Source organism: Falco biarmicus, chromosome 5 (assembly GCF_023638135.1).
Source record: "Falco biarmicus isolate bFalBia1 chromosome 5, bFalBia1.pri, whole genome shotgun sequence".
Taxonomy (NCBI): Eukaryota; Metazoa; Chordata; class Aves; order Falconiformes; family Falconidae; genus Falco; species Falco biarmicus.
In genome coordinates this window covers 37,393,739-37,410,887 of record NC_079292.1, presented here as the reverse complement: position 1 = coordinate 37,410,887, position 17,149 = coordinate 37,393,739, and the positions used below count along the sequence as shown (strand labels likewise).

Genomic DNA, 17,149 nt, shown 5'->3' with positions numbered 1-17,149 from the left:
TGACCTTCTCATCTTAATGCTATGCTGCGTGACACTCCGAGTGACAAGGTTCAAAAACTCTGAGGTAGACTGATATGTCTCAACCCAAATTCAAAGGCCATCTATCAGACAGCAGTTGGCTGTAATGTTGGCATCATTACATTTTTTTTCCCTTCAGTGTAACGGTGCTGTAAACATGTGACTGCCAACACCTGCCAACAGCATCCTTACCCCTTTTCCATTGCCCCATCAGGAAGTGCTGGCACCTACCATCCCTCGGTTGTAAAGACGTACCACTGATTCACACTGATTCCCAGCTGAATAATACCTGAGTTCAAACTAGAAGCAGTTACAGCCTTTAAGGTACACTTCTTTAAACTGGCAAGGAGTAGCAGGATGTCTAAAATTCAGGAGGATCAGGTTGCCTGAGACATTTTTGCAGTCCATAGAGATTCTTTAAATGTAACTCCTATTAATACAGAGGAAAACATAACCCTGGACTTCAAAAAACTGAATTATTCTTCCTTCTAATATTTGAGTCAGGTGACATCTGTTAGACTTACACACAAGTTTTTGGTTTTGAAAATGTATCTACTAGTTGATTAAAGCCATGGGAAATGATGGGTGCTGTACCTACGTGCAATATTCTGCTGTGCTCATGTAATAGCTCTCTATTCAGTGGAATGCAAAGGGTAACACGGAGACTAAGCAAAGGAAAGAAAATCTGATGTGCTGGTCAGGTGGCTTGATATAGTGCACAACTGCCAAACAAACAGGAAAGACAGTGGAGGAAAGATGTAATTCTAAAATGCTCTTCTGTCCAAGGCCACAGATATATGAAGCAAAAAGTTTTGCTTTAAAAGTAAAGCTCTCTGCACCAGTAGTAATAGTGGTAAAGGCTTTTTGGTCTTACTGTGTTCCAACACTGTACTCTAGGACTCTCTCTGGATATGCTTCTTTCTTTGTACCCAAATCCAGAGCTGCTATCCATTACAGAAAATGCATGCTTAAATACATACCATTTCAAATAGAAAAATAGGAAAACATAATTTTTTGTGGGGCCGCCTCTTAGCCACAATAAATCCTCTCCTATCCCACAAAATTGCTCCCTCGTTTCCCTCACTTCCTCTGGCAGGGGCCCTTCTGGATGGCCAAGAATGACTGGAAACAGTGACCGGAGTCCCAGCAGGAGGGATCAGAGCTCCTCACCATGAACCATGTCTTTCAGAGGAAGGAAACTCACCCCTACTCTAACATAAACTGGTAAGGACATGCTCATCCTTCTCAGCATCTGTTCCAAAGAACTGTGGTGTCCACCTTAACAGACAGAGGACAGGAGTGGGAGTTATTCCAGTACATGCTGGGAGAGACAAGGTTGAGAAAACTCCTCCTCTGCCCATCTCTAGTGTTTGGAAAATCATCCTTGTGTCTCTCAGCTGGCTCCGGGAACAAAAGACCGGGACAATAATCACCCCCAGCTTTCCTGAGAGGCCATATGATGTAATACTGCTAAATTGTTCAATATTACATCTCACATCAAAATGGTAACAACAACAACAACAACAACAAAGAGCACTGAAATGATAACTTGGATGAACCCTACCTACTACACTGAGTTTGGAGCCCTCTCTGTTTAAGCCACATTTTCCCACAATTCGGACCTGTAACTCTGCTGTCCCTATCAGATTACCCCAACACTATTTCTGAAGTTTATTAAGTTCAGTATCTTTGAACTGAACTGAAAATAAAAAGATAGCAAATATTTAGTGTTTTATTTACATCTAACACACTACTTCATACATGAGATCTGATTGATTTTGCTGCCATTAAGCCCCCATTTTCTTTCCTGCTTCTCTGCCCACTTCTTTTCCCCCTCCTCCACTTTCCCTGGGCTAACTGGCAGCAGCAAGGCTTCAAAGGGGACAAGCAGCTTTGCTGTTTAGGTGTAGTAAGGTTTCAAAGAATAAACAGCTCCTGCTCCTGATGATTGCTCTTTGAAGCCACACTACAGCCAATTAGCTCAGAGAAAAGAGCACAGAGAAGCAAGTGTGGGACTGGGAATGAAGATTTCATAGGAGAAGAATAAAAATCTCATTTTGTACATCAGCCCTGTCATGGGTTAATCTGATACAATTGCCACATGACATGGGATAACTGCCTTACCTTAGATACTAATTCTTCAATTTCCACGGCCTCAGTTTAAAGTGATAATTATAGTTATTTGTAATGTAACAAATTAATCCAGAAAGTCTTACTACATAGTGTTTATGGTTCAAAGATTGGTTGACTAAACAGGTTCCCTCCTTTCCAAGTAAACACTGCAATAACTTCATGGTGCCCTTCTTCTACCAGTGCATCCTGTGTGTGTTTACTGCTTGATGACTCTAAGTCTCGAGGACCAGGTTCCACCACCTTACCTGTATCCAAAACCAAGAGGTTGCCATCCAAGCTCCAGAAAAGGCAAAGCCAACTTTTTCAGAAATGTTCTGATTTAGGATTTTTGCATTTGGTTTGGATGTGCAAGTTGAGATTTAAGGAAATGTTGATTTTAAGGTACCAAACAGTATTAATTGAAGTCAGCGTCCCGACTGCAGATCCCATAAGTTCAGTTCTCCAAACTACATGCCATTTCTGGAAATGTTAGCCTCAGCTTGTTTTCACAGAACTAGCTCTCCTCCAAGCACCTCAAATAATTTGCTGACAGTTGCTTCTCATATAATACATTTCTACCAACGTCCTTGACGTGATGAACAATGAACAGGAGGAGAAATGGCTCCAACCCAGGCTGCTAAGAGAGATGGAGTTGACAGGAAGAAAAGGGTTAGTAAACATGTACTAAACAAACAGCAAACCCACAGACAGAGCCAGAACAGCCTGGCATTCACCACCACTGCTACACACTGTGTGACCACTTTATTTCCATCTTCTCTAGCCCTTATCCTGAATGAAACACAAGAAAGTTGGTGACCTGGTCTAACAGTATTCTGGCATGTTCTCTTTAGTGTTACCTTGCTGACAGGTTTTAAAGAAGATGGCGTTCTGAGGGGTCTGGAGAATAATATTGCCTTCTGAATTCATTATGATCACGTTCACTTCAAATGCAGCAACACCATCTTGTTTTCCAAGGCAAGGAAATCCAACCTGAACAACTTAAAGGAGAATAAAACCAATAATATTTCTGTTTACATGCATATGCATATATATATATATACATATACAATATATATATACACACATATACATACACCAAAATACTAAAAAATATAGATAGTATTTGTATTTAACCTTTAAAGTAATGCCATTGATGAAAACCTGCAACACAGAGATACACAAATCACCTTACTCATAGGTGGCCCCCAAACTAGAAATACAGCAGAACAGGAGATGAGCCTGTGCTCACTTACTGACATAACCCCAACAGCCTACAGCACAGAAAGTGATCTTAACACAAACATACTTTTACTTGCAGATGAAGCAATTACTCATGTGGAGGTGTCTAAGGACACACCAAACCAAGCTGGAAGCCTACATGCAGTTTTCTCAGCTGAGCTGATCACTTCTGAGTCTAAATTTTGCAGGCTCTCATATGACTTCTGCAAAAACATCTGACGCATTTTGGAAAAAAAAGTCACTTTAGATATGTTTTTCAGGTTTGGATATTGTAATTAATACTTAAATGAGACAGTAATTTAATCAAAACTTAGTCTGTAAAATGCTGGCAAGATGCTACACTTGATAAATAATATCACAGGTGCAAATATTTAACAAGAAGACAAAGACACGTCACTCCAAAGGAACTTGTGAAGTGTAGCGATATTTGGAGATTGCCTTTCCAGGAGAAGTACTCAAACACTTTTGAACTACAGAGAGTTTAAATAAATAATTATGGCCAGTAAATCTGGAGTATTTTAATGAGGAAGCAGGTTTGATACCTCAGACCTATGGAATGCTCTGCTGTGATTGTCTGAAGTGATCTCAAACAGAATCGTTTAGGTTGGGAAAGACCTTTAAGATCATCAAGTCCAACTGTAGCTGACTCTGACCTTGGACTAGACCTTCCAGAGGCCTATACCAGCTTTACGTCAAACGATTTCATCTCTCTTCTTCAAAATCGGCTCTTCCTAGCTGCTAGGTAGATCCAGCTAATAGAAATTGATTATTCATTTCTTCAAAAGCTGGACTGAGATTTCAGATCCAAATATTGAGCTAGCAGCCCTATACTTGCCCATTATAAAAAAAATATCTGCAATTCATAATTCAGCCATTTTTGTTATTTGTTATCTTGTTATAATACAGAATAATTTATTGCTGAAACACATTCTGCTTCTGGTAAGTCAGATCTACAGACTGAAAGGGCTGTTGCAGTTTTCATTATAAAGCCATTTCACTGGTGAAGCACTTGGACACCAATCTTTTAAAAGACCATTACAAAAAACGTGCAGCCATGTGGTAAGAAGTCTTACAGTGGAGTAAATACAGTTTAAATGCAGTGAACTTCTGAAACTGCAGCAACCTTCTTACAGCGCGAGTGCAGGACATCAGTGCTTGGATGTGTGACTTAGCTGAGCAAATTGCAATGAGTAGGAAGATATGGCAGAAGTTTAATGATAGCACTATAGTCATATCCAGACTCCACTGAATCCGTAGCAAACCCCTGAACTCCCCTGAGATTTGGCTGTGGGTTTAAATGCCGAGAGCAAAGGCTGGCTCAGGGCGCTTGGGGGGCCAGCTCCTTCTCAGTCACAGGCCACTACATTTCTTCCAGGCACAGATCAATAGCTGGTTTTACTTCGCTCAGTGTGGTCTTCAAGATATTGGTCACTGCCACTACTGACAACACCTGGCTTCATTTTGAACTTGCTGACCTCAGTTTGAACCACCGGCTCTTCACAAGCTTCCCCCTGAAATGAGCAGTCAGCCTTCTCTCAACAGACAGGTACCCACACTCTTCTCAAACATCTTCTTTTGGACAAGCTGAGTAGTCTTAGCTTTTCAAGCTCTCACTGAAAGGCATCTTCTCCAGCCTTCTGAACATCTTACCATGTGTCTAGGTGTAACGGTATCCATGTTGTGAGCACTGAATCAAGTAGCAATCCTGGGATTTGGGGATGGGATTTTCCAACGAGTCTGAGAAACCTAAGTGATTTAAATCTAATTTAAATTTGAGGAGAATTTGATACCTCATCTCATTAAGGATATACTGAATTAAGAGAAAGTTGAGAGAAGGATAATAAGGCTGCATCCAATGAGGAGCAACTGAGTAGGTTGTGACAAAGCCTGGCAAAAAGAAAAATTAGGGGGAACGTAATAGACATCTGCAAAACCATGACTGTCACTGGATAGACATACTGGATAGGACCAACAGTATGGATTGACTGCTGTCTCTACCGGTTCAAGGACTAGTGCTCATCAGATGAAGCTGTCGCAGCCAGACTGGAAACGACAGGAGGGGGTTCCTCATGCAATGGGGGGCAGTGAACTCCTTGCCAAAGGAGACACCAGAAGACAAAATGGACTCTTAAGACTCAGGAAACCCCCCAAGCTGAAGAGCTGAAGTCAGAGCTGAGAGGGTAAACAGAAGTATCACATATGCTTGCCCTCCTTTTGGTCTTCCACAGGTCTCCTCACAGACATAAGACAAAATACAGGCTAGGCAGGCCCTAAAGCTCTAAGGCCATACTTATGCTTTAGTGGTCATAGGCAAATATCCTCAAAGAAATTTTAAAAGTCCACTGATTTTGACAAGACCACTGGGATCAGCTACCTCTGAGTAAGATACCTAACTGCTAATCATCATTCTTGTTCCCCACTCTCATGTTTAAGACAGCTGTCTTGCCTTTTTTATTCCTTCTTAATTGTCTTTAGTGTAATCTTTTGGGCTAAAACGCTTTTCCAAGAAATAACTTGCTACTGTTGATTTGTTACTAAAGACAAGCTGGTGACTGAATTTCTTTTGACGTGCTTATGTGTAGAAAAATGATTTGCTAATGCAATAAATCCAGGCAAACTATAGACTAGATTCGTTGGAACTGTTTTGTAAACATAAATTATATAAATAACTACAAAGTAGCAAACATTCACTACTTTTATAGCATATATTTATTTAAGGCTACTTAGTTAATTTTGGCCACCTAGCAGGCAGTGCAATAAAAAACACCATCATACTAGTGGCTCACTGTTAAATCATGTACGTGCTTCAAATACTGCAGTTGTACTGATTATCAATCACTGTTAAACACTGGACTCACTATAATGCCAAACAAGACTTAAATACATCTTATATATACACTAAGTGCAGTGGTGCCCTGCACATGATCCACCTAAGGGAACACCACGGACATGCCCATATTAGTCCTGGAACAGAGGTACCAGTGCTGCAGACCGGGTAAGTCCTTTTTGGCTTTAATCAGACCTTCCCCCATCCTGACAGCGAACAGACCTTCTGCTGGAATATGAGATCTCATCTCCAGCCTCCCTGCACTTGTAGATTATGTTTTCCTAAACAGTCGGAAGAGGGGCCTTTTGGTTTAGCCTTTCTGGATAGTAAAAAATTAAAGGAGAAACTAGCTTATATTAGAGGATGCTGAGTGCAGAGCTTCCCACATATCTCACCTGCTTTATATGGAGATGGAAACAATGCTTAACAAGAACTTTGCCTTTGTGACCTTTTTAGTTACATTTAAATGTCTTTATTTGCCAACATGTCAGGCTTGCAACCAATTAAATTGCAGCAACTATGGTACAAATACCACAGCACTTCACCCAAATCCATTTTCAATACCACTCATTCCATCCACATTGAATGGAGAGACCAATCACTAATGTTAAATTCCAGGTGCCACAGCAAAAAGATGTGCAACGTTACCTTGACACCATTCTGCTACAAGCTGAAAATGGAGGATATCAAACACAAACCGTCAGAATTTATACATTGAAAAAGATAAGAGAAAGAAAGACTGGTAAAAGATGTAAACTCGTGTATCGTGCTCCACTTGCAGCCTGTCCACTTGCCCTGTTCCATTCCTCATTTCCTTCTCATTTTATCTCATGTGGTCTTAGGCTGGCTAAGGCTGATCATGAAACCATAATCGCTGAGATGCTACGGTCACCCAGACGTACATTTCTGCCATTCTGCCAGAGACTACCACACATTAGCCCTGGAACAATCATCTAAAATGTTACTCATCTACTTCAGAGCCTCCCGTGGAAGCTTTTTTACTTCACTCGGCTCACTGCACCGCAGTGCTTCTGGAGCACTCGTGTTGGCTTGGGCTCAGCCTCTGCTGTGGAGGCAAAAGGTCCAGTGAAGGGCTAAGAATGCACAACTGAGGGAGAAGTGGTAAATGATAATATCCTAAATGAGAATTTGTGTCTCTGAGCTGAATGTGTGATGACAACAGCTGACCTCAGCTGAAAGTAAAATGTCCACAAACTGTAACCTCTGAGAAACAGAATAATTTGATAACTATTCCTTACATTGACCAAAGACTTTGTTTCCCAATTGTTGCACAACTTAAGCAGTAGTATCCACGCACATGAATTTTACGCGACAATTTTGTACAAGTTTTTACTGATTTATCTACACATAAAAGCGTCAGGTGACTTGGCTCAGACAAAATACACTGCTGTAGTCAGGCAAGGCACTCACAAACTGTTCAGTGTCAAGTACTGTGGCAAGCATTTCTTTAGCAATAAATTTCAGAACTGCAATTCATAATAAAACATTTAGACTTTACTGGCTATGGAATATTTTTTACAGGAACACAATTTATAATACCAACAGCACAAACCTGATGCTTTATGAGGAACTGTTCCAAGCAGAGGGATATTTATAGTTGGATCAGCCATTATGCCCTTATCCAAAGAGTGCAAAGACAGGAACTCATAGAAGTACTCAGCCTGTGACAAAACAAATGAAAAATCTGTATGTATTTTAATTGCATTCACAGAAGCAAACTATTTAGCATATAAACTACAGCAGAAAAATACTACAGTTTTTATTATGCCATTCACTTGATTTGTTTCTATTATTTCGCTGAGTGCTTCTTCACCCAAGCATAATTTTCAGATAATTTCCTCTTTCAGAGACTGTGAGTGACAATACAGTAATCGGGATGCAGCATAACAGCAAGGAAAATGGCATTCACACAGTGAACAAGTATTATACAGAGAAGGAATTTTTCACAACCCACACCTTTTATCTAGCAGACCACAAAACACGTGTGAATGCTAGGCTAATTCTTCAAGCTGTTTTGGGGGCAGAATCCTCCTGGAACTACCTGGGGAGCCTGGGTGATGTGCTTGCACCACGAGTGCAGTTTAAAGGACATACCCATACGCATGACGCAGCTGTGGCATGAGAATATCCATCCTTGCTCTCAGCTGATCTGCACAGCATGGCACACTGCCTGAGGGAAACAGTGCCAGGCAATGAACAGCCGCACTGCTGGAGCGCCAGGCTAGGACACATAGCTTGCTTAAAGCTCCAACACTGCCCTGTGCACCCCCAATTCATTAAACTGCTCCAAGGGTGGAGCTGAGAGCTGCCCTACAGAGCCGGCTTCATGTCACTCATTATTAACCGCAACATAAATGATTTGTTTTGGCGATCCCCAAAAGGTGTTGGCATGATTTAAAAACTGCTTTCCACTACCTTCATCCTGCTCCCAATATTGCACTGTGGCACAGACTGTAGGCTTTGTTACTTTCTTCCATGGGACCCTGGCCTCTCCGTTCAGTCATTTGTTCAATATTTCTTCGCATTCAATGCAAAGCAACGTCATGCGTCAGCAGCATAGCCGTACACACCACATACACCTGAGATGTATGCATCTTACCATGTCACGGGAGGCTTCCCCTACTGTCAATGGAACAACTTCAGGTGTGCAGAGCAAGTGGAAATGAACCTTTGAACCTAAAGTCTGGCTTCTCACTTATCCTGAAGCATATAAGGGTTCACAGGTAATCGTACCTGCTGCTCTCAGAAAAGCACTTGAGACCTTAGCAAGGGCACTGGCAAAAAAGTGTTTTCACCCAGCAATTCATTGATAGTAGACAGTATTGTTGTCGGCTTTGTAGCTAAAATAGTGAAATAAAGAGAGATTAAAACCAACATTTTATGAGAACTTTGGGCTGATAAAAGGTAGTTGATTTATGTCTACAAGATGGCAGTCAATGTCCTTAGCGAGAAGACTGTCATTTTTCTCCTGTAATATCCTGGCTCCCTAGTACAAGGAAGACGTGGACTTACTGGAGTGACACCAGCAAAGGGCCACAAAGGTGATCAAGGGACTGGAGTGTCTGACATACAGGGAGAGGCTGAGACAGCTGGGACCATTCAGAGAAGGTTGACAGAAGATCTAATCAATGTGTGCAAATAGTTGATAGGGGGTGTAAAGAACATGGAGCCAGGCTCTGCCCGGCAGTGCCCAGTGACAAGGCAAGATGCAATGGACACAGTACAGAAAACTCCATCTGAACCTGAGAAAACACCTTTTTACTATGTAGGTGACTGAGCACTGGCAAAGGATGTCCAAAGAGGTTGTGGAGCCCCCATCTGCAAAGATATTCAAAACCCAACTCAACACAGTCCTGGGCAAGTGGCTCTAGGTGACCCTGCTCGAGCAGAGGGGTGGACTAGATCACCTCGAGGTCAGACTGTCTGGTTTCAGGTCATCCTCAGCCCTTCTGTGATTCTGTGCTCTGCTAACCTGAGCAGAAACCCTGGCAGTGTGTGAGGGACCATCTCCCTTTAGGTTCTGGTGACACCAGCAAGGCACTCAGGAGCTGGGTGGAAAGGTCATTAAGACATTCCTAATCAGCCCTGGCAGCACCTCCAGTCACTTTGCAGGGACACCAAGGAGACCCCAAACAGCATGTGGGGGGCACAATCCACACGGAGGGTGTTGTGTCGGCACAGAAACCGCAGAGGAGGCCTTGCAAAACAACAGGGAATGAAGCGATGAAAGTTTTTAAGGGTGGGTTAAACACATGGAGCATATGCGGGAGGGAGAGGGGACAGCAAAGCAGTAAAACAGGAGATGAAAATTGAAGTCTGGGGTAATGTTCAAAAGGCTGCTTTTAATTAAAGACATTTCTTCCCAGTAAAATATACCATGCCAAAATATGAAAACAAGCCATAAAGTCAGATTGTGAACATTTTTGTTTTCAAATAAAACTTTGGTTCAGAAAAATAATTATATGTCTCCACACATCTATAGAATAGTACAATGAGTGAGTCAATGCCGTTCTGTCTGTTTCTCATTGGTTAGCTTTGATGTTTGGTTGTATCTAAACCAGGTCATAATAGGTTGGGATATTAAAACATTATGTTCGTACTACTCTAGTAAACAAGAACTGCTAACTAGACCAAATAGCTCCACTCCCATATTTCCATTCCAGCCATGCTGTTGTAGCAGGTTAGCTTGTGAGCCAGACCTTAATTTGTAGGAAAGGAACTGGAATCCCATTTTCTAGACTTGAAACGATGCCTAAGGACAAAGACAAAAAGAAAGTTCACTGTGGGAAAGGGGAACGATTGCTGCATGAGCCACAATATTCACCGCCTAACGAGGAAGGCATTCCTCTAACCAGAGCAGAGGCGCAGCAGTGATTAGTGCCCCAGGCAGGAGTAAGTTCTGCTCGCATGTTAAAAAGATGGGAAGAGACATTGCACAAGCAACAGGCTGCTCGTGAGGAAAGCCACACATTGCACTGGGGGGAGATACCTACTCTCACCACTTCTGCACCAAGGTTTGTACATCTGCTGAGCTGACAAAAAATGGACACCTGCAAATGATAGTATCTAAGAAGACCTGAAACACCTCATGTGGATGCAGCTAGCATGACTTCAAAGTTATGAAGCCATGTGCTGCAGAGTATGATTGCAAATCACGTACTGCACTGGGTGGTTAAATTTTGATATAAAAATTATATACAAAAATCAGTCTAGAGAGGCTGCACAGTGGAGCAAAGTAGTTTTAACTCCTCAGACCTGTGAATCTGAAACAAGATTTGGGTGCCATAAATCCTATCTATTTGGAAAAAATCTATCTTGACACAATCCCTACATCTAGTCTCCAGTACTGCCCCGCTGTAATTGAGTTGATTGCCAATTAATTTGCATTAATCATCATGACTGAAAAGCAAACAACACACTCTCAGCAAATATTTACCATGCTCCAGCCTAGCATGAAATTTAGTCATGATGGTTAATTGAAGAGATAGGTCTGTGCAATTAAAATATTGTCTAGTGACTACCGTAATTTATGCTGTAAGTGGTCATTGTGAGTGAGAGCAAAATTTCCTGGGATATTGTTGAGAGATAAAGGGGGAACTCATAATTTATAATCCCTTTTTCATTACGAAAACAATCTCGTGACATTTTTGTTTTTAAGACAGCCTATGAAGCATCTGGCATGTGAGGGGAAATCTGGTACCGAAGCTAAATCTTAGAGAAATGGTGTGATCAGAGGTGACGGAGGAAATGGGGTTTGAGATAAATTGTCGATCTTTGACAACTGCACACTCTACACGCACAGAAGATTTTTGGTTTTGGCTTGACTTCAGGAAGCACCCAAGAAAGAATACGCTTTACTTTTCTGTAAAGACTTTGAGATGCTCAGAAACTGAGGCAAGGGCCCCTGCAGACCGTGTGTGAACAGTCTGGGGACCCAGTGCCTTCAGGCAGCAGGTAGCCCTGCACAGCTGCCCTTTAACTGTTCCTCATGTGGACTAAGCCTTCAGCAAAGGGAGGAAATTTCTTTTTAGGCAAATAATTCCATGGTCAGGATTAACTTTTATGGACTTTAAATGGCTGTTTTCTATAAATCAGAGGAATTTAAAAGGTTATAAAAATAACGAAGCCCTCTAACAAGAATTGTAGCAAACATCTGTTGGCAGTTTGGTTTTAAATTATATACACTTAAAATTCCTACAGAACTCCACTCCTCAGTACAAGATCTGTTGCCTTAGAATTTTCTTATCACTCAGATGCCATGTTGTGCCCACCTTGGTTTTGTTTCGTATTTAATCAAAACATTCACAGGAATGTGCATTGTGTTTTCTTCATTTTACATGAAATATGTAGAATTAGAATTAATTGTAGCACCTGAAGTGAAGCAGAGTAGCTTAAAGTGTTGTATGTCACAGCTCAATAACCTAATGAAATCTGCAGCCCTTCTAACAAAGAAAAGAGAACATGTGCTAGCTTTGCAAGTAGATGTAAGAAATTAACTGTATTTTCTTCTCATTATTTTAAAGGGATCAGTGCTGAATGTTACCAGTTAAAGGACAAATATACCCTAATGCCAATTTTCTACATTTAAAGAAAGAAACTCATCAAAAAAGTTCCTTTTTATCCCAGATCCATGAATATTTCTGGCTATGCACATGCTAAAAGATGCTAGTAGGCATTATCCATAGCAGATGCTCACAGCACCGTATGCCATAAATAAAATCACAAAGTGAGGCAATGTATGTGTTTGTTAGGTGTTTACAGCATGGACCATTGCTTCTCCAAGATACTAACTGCATTAGGTCAGAGAAGTTGGTCCGTTTACATTCCAAGATGAAGCATGAAGCAAAATGAGATGAATTTCAACGAAGAGGGGAGCTGTAACCATACTGCACGTACCAGGCTATTGAAGGAGCCTGGCCAGAGTATGAGTATGTATGTCAGCAGCACATTTTATTACTGCAGTGCAGTCTAGACACTGCCGTAATGAACATCATAATGATGCCTCCTTAGACAAGCAGATAATAAACTGTCTGCTTACAAAGTTTTATTTTTCTGCTAGGGAAGGCAGCCTGGCCTTACTTGATAAATGGTCCTGTCACAGAGTGGGTAAACCATTTTTTGTACCTCCGTGTGACACTCAAAGAGATTTGCCATCAGCTTCACAAGGTAGTCCCAAAGTAGGAGGCATGCTTAACAGTACAAAGTGATACAGAAACACACTCTGAGAACACCATTTTACACAGAAGACAGGATAACCTGCCTGTTTGCTAAGGGTATGGGAATGAACTGAAGAAGTAGGATTAACAAAATCAGAGGTGCACACAAAAGGAAAAATGGAGATATTTTTGTGTTTCTAAGAAAGAAGGACCCAAATCAGAATTCAGTGAAATGGGCAATCTCAAAGAAAAATACATGATGTGACTGTTAATTGCACACCGCTGTGGTGAAATGCACACAGCTCTGCAGTGCATGTTTTATGCCTGCTTTCTTCACGTTAAGAAAACTGTGGCAGACTGAAGAAAACCCATGCATGAGGAGGAAGTCTTTTTTAACAAGGGAGTGAATCCCTGCATGCAACTTTCAACAATAACCACTTGTGGTTTTAGTGGTTTTAGAAGAAGAATGGGACAAAAACTCTCTGGTTTTGTCAATGGAAGATCACTAAGTGGTGCTTAATGTTTCCTGTGACATGTGACTGTGGATGGCAGATCACATCCTCCAAAAGAAGGACTTAGAAAGCTGGAAAAGAGGAATTTCTTCATTGCTGTCAAAAAGAGCCCCAGATTTTGAGAGGTGACATTGCAGGCTTCTGAGAATGCTTTGCACAGGAGAGATGGACAGAAATCTTTGCAAGAATACATTAACCTTTCCTCCAAGTAATAAGAAAATAATTTCTGTAAAGGTAAGTAATGCAAAGAAATCACTGTCAAGAAGCTTGGTGAGGCCGCAAAGTAATAGATTTAGATTACGTTTAGCAGTTGAGTTTCTGGCAGTTGGCTACTCTTTGGGAGACAGGGGAAACAGGGCTGCTACTTGGTCATTTTGAGCTGATATTTTCTCCCACCAGACCTTGAGTTCTGGAAGCGCTCTAGCATTTGAAGGGGTCATTTGAAACCAACACAAGACTGGAAGCTGAAAGGCTTGGCAGAAAGAGTGGGGTTCAAGATGGGCACCAGCGAAAAAGAAAAATCGAAATACACCAGCAGAATATTAACTTTGAAACTCATCCCCACACGCAAGAAAAGTAGACTACCTGAAACAGAGAGCCAAATAAACAAACACCTGTTGCACATCTCTGTCCAGCATCAGCCTGCCAATGTTAGATCAGAGTCAATCCCTTGATGCAGTAGGCATCTGTAATGGGGACAGTGGGACCATTCCACAAGGCTAAAGCCTTTGAAAGCAGTAGATGGGCAAACAGATCCACAACAATTTCCAAGTAAGTACAAGTACATCGATACAAAGGCATGTGGCATGCAGAATTTCTTAACAGTCACAACAAATTTACAGCTACTTGTTGAGGAAAGTCTTGGGGTTTCTCACTCCTTCCTTACCTTACTTTATTCAGAAACAAAAGAGAAAGCAAGAGAGCACAACTCTCCATATTTAGATGTTTTCTTGTTTAACAGATTTTATGTAACATATTTTATTACTGCTTCCCTAGTTACTACTGAGAAAACTAAGCTAAAAGGAGACAAAAATGGGGTTTCATGAAGATTCACAGTTAATTACATCTTGAAAATCTATAGCAAGGAATAATATTTTGCAGCATGAACCAGTCTGGAATGTGTACGTGGTGCACAAGACTCCTTTAAATTGTGTTCTCCTATGTCTTACAGATGCAAATTAGAAAACTCTGCTTTGGGGAAGGGGAAATAAACAACCAATATCCCCAACAGAAAAACAGCTTTAAGAGTTCAGATTAAAAAAAGTTAAAGATACACAAGCCTTCATTATCTTCAAATATTTAATGAAACATATTGTTCTGGTATCCTGATAACTGGTAAAAGCTATTATCCTGAAGTTATTTCTTGTTCTGGCTCAACAAGAGCTAACTGATTCTTTCATCACACACCAGAAGATCAGTGCTCTCTCCAGTGGAGATTTCATGATCAGGGATGTTCAAAATGCCGATTTCCTAAGGGGAAATTATTACTGCCTCTTAGAGAAAAAAACTAAAACCTGTCTCATCAGGTTAGTTCCTAACAAAACAATGCTGTACAGGTCTACTATCAGCACCTGCAACACAACTATGTGGCTCTATCTACACTGAGAATAAACTGAGAGGTTGTTTTCTTCCCCTCATAGCTTGAAAAATAAGTGAAATCCTTGGATGGCTGGTCCTGGGAGTGCATCTTTACATAGATTACAAACTGTTTGCAGTTTCAGGCTCTGGATAGATTTATTTATAACTAATAAATTAGCCTGAAAATTCTTTTCAGAGAATATCAAATAATTTCAATAAAACCTTTACAATTAGGGAAACGATTGCACTAACAAGCGTTTAGACTAGTTACGATGGAGATCTGAGCAGACACTACATTTAATTAAGCAGAATGCTTTTGAAAGCACAAATGTAAACCTTAGAGATGGTGGCTCATCTGACGTGACCAGAGAAAGTTCACAGCTGAAGAATATGCTAATCCACCTCCTGCTTGGTGGTAAACATAGATAATGCACACGGATTCATTTTGGCCATGCTTCAAACTTCCAACCCTTTGTTCTTAAGCCTCACAGGACAGCTTTGAAGTTGAGGATAAAGCTCCTCTAGCACACCATTACCAAAGAACAACCTTCTCATTATGATCTCATGAAAGTGTAATCAATAACTTACACAAGTTAAAAGCATGGCAAACAGCAAAGGTCATGTAATTGGGCCTTTATTGAGTCCATGTGTTTCACTCTTGGCTTTAACTGGCGCTCCCATATAATAAATATCTCTCCCCAAAATGTAAGCAATGAAATTTCCCAAAAGTTATGAAATCACACAGCAGCTTCTGTCAGACTGGAGTCCTTTTCTAGGGTCTCAAAGTGGGATGCTTCTGCTTTTGTGCACCTAAGTGACAGAAAGTTTGAAGCACCTCTGAGTGAGAGTTTCTTTATCTACTGCTCAGTAGATAATGGTCTTTAGCCTTGTATTTCAAGCAAACAAGTGTTTAAAAGTTACGGTGTAAACATTTTGGAAAAAATTCAACTCTTTATCTGATTAGTTGCTAGAAAGACTTCCTTCACACTGCTCTCTTTTAACATCTGCTGCAGTGATTTTTCAATGCCTTTTTTTTTTGTAAATATCCAGAGTAATTTTGTTCTTGTTTCACAGGCTGACATTGACCAAAGCAAATTCTACCATGAAAGAACAACTAAATTTTTATTTAAATAGAATGTTTGATTGGTGCATCTGAAAAGGAACTTGTGTGTTTGCTGTTGTACCTGAAAAAACACTGATTTGGCTATTGAGACAAGACCCTGGTATGTGGACATACATTACTGTAATATTTCCATGTACCACACAGGCCTCCATATAGTTATGCCCTCCGTAACTATACCTTAAATTTTGCAAAGCATCATAAAGCAGGAAAGTACTACCATATCCCCAGTTTCTGATGAGAAACTGAACAGTTTTTCAAACAACTTGTCTTTCAGGCTGTTTCTTAGGTTAGGCAGGATCTGCACAGCTTCACCCCTGGGTTACAGTGCCAGCCTCACAGGGTCCAGCCTTTTGATTTAAGGTCCAAAATGGTCCAATGTATTTCCCAGCATTTAAATGAAGTATCTTCCTTAAGGCCAGCTCATTCCCAATTTCCTCGACACTCAGAGGAAAGAGCAGCACTTGCAGAATACAATTCAGCCCAGTGAGAGTCTGATTTACCTGCTGTCTTGAACTGCCTTTCTCGCTCCCCCTGGTGCAGATGGAGCCTTTTCTTGGCGTGGGCACCTTCACGTGCCCTGGGCTCTGCTGAATTTCTCTGTGCTGGTTTTTAAAGTTGCACACCGCAGAGGCAGTGAGTCCTGAGTTTCGCTGTGGCACGTGGCTGTGCTGCTGAACACAGTTCTCTCCACTTGGTACCATTCCACTGAGTCTAAGTGGGTTATTTAGAGAAGCCCTCTCACCAAAAATGTCTGTCTTCTGCCCTAGCCACTGCTAGTGTACCAGTCCCTTCCTTTTCAAGGCCTGTCCTTCTCGCCTTCTCCTTCTTCTGGTCACAATCTTTATTTAGAGGGGATTCAGATGATGAACATGGCAAAGAGCCATGCTGGTTTTTCCTTTTTTCTCCTTCTGCTACTGTCCCTATCTTCAGTGGGATTAAGAAATAGTCCTGGCACTTTCTAGGTTAAAAGTTTTGTGCAGATGAACTTGGTGAAAGACAAAAGTAGTGTTCTGGTACAGGCAGTGCTGGCATGACCAGGGCAACCCTCCATTCGAGGAAGATG

At 41.2% G+C, this 17,149-nt stretch overlaps 1 protein-coding gene across 1 annotated transcript in view; it reads right to left on the bottom strand.

Annotated features, from left to right (window-relative positions):
• WIF1 (WNT inhibitory factor 1) overlaps positions 1-17,149 on the bottom strand; it is a 43,782-nt gene that overhangs the window by 12,173 nt on the left and 14,460 nt on the right. The window contains exons 3-4 of the mRNA XM_056342041.1: positions 7,770-7,878; positions 2,988-3,128 (exon numbers count right to left, since the gene is read on the bottom strand). Of these exons, the coding sequence (XP_056198016.1) occupies positions 2,988-3,128; positions 7,770-7,878 (250 nt within the window). The remainder of the gene's footprint in view (positions 1-2,987; positions 3,129-7,769; positions 7,879-17,149) is intronic.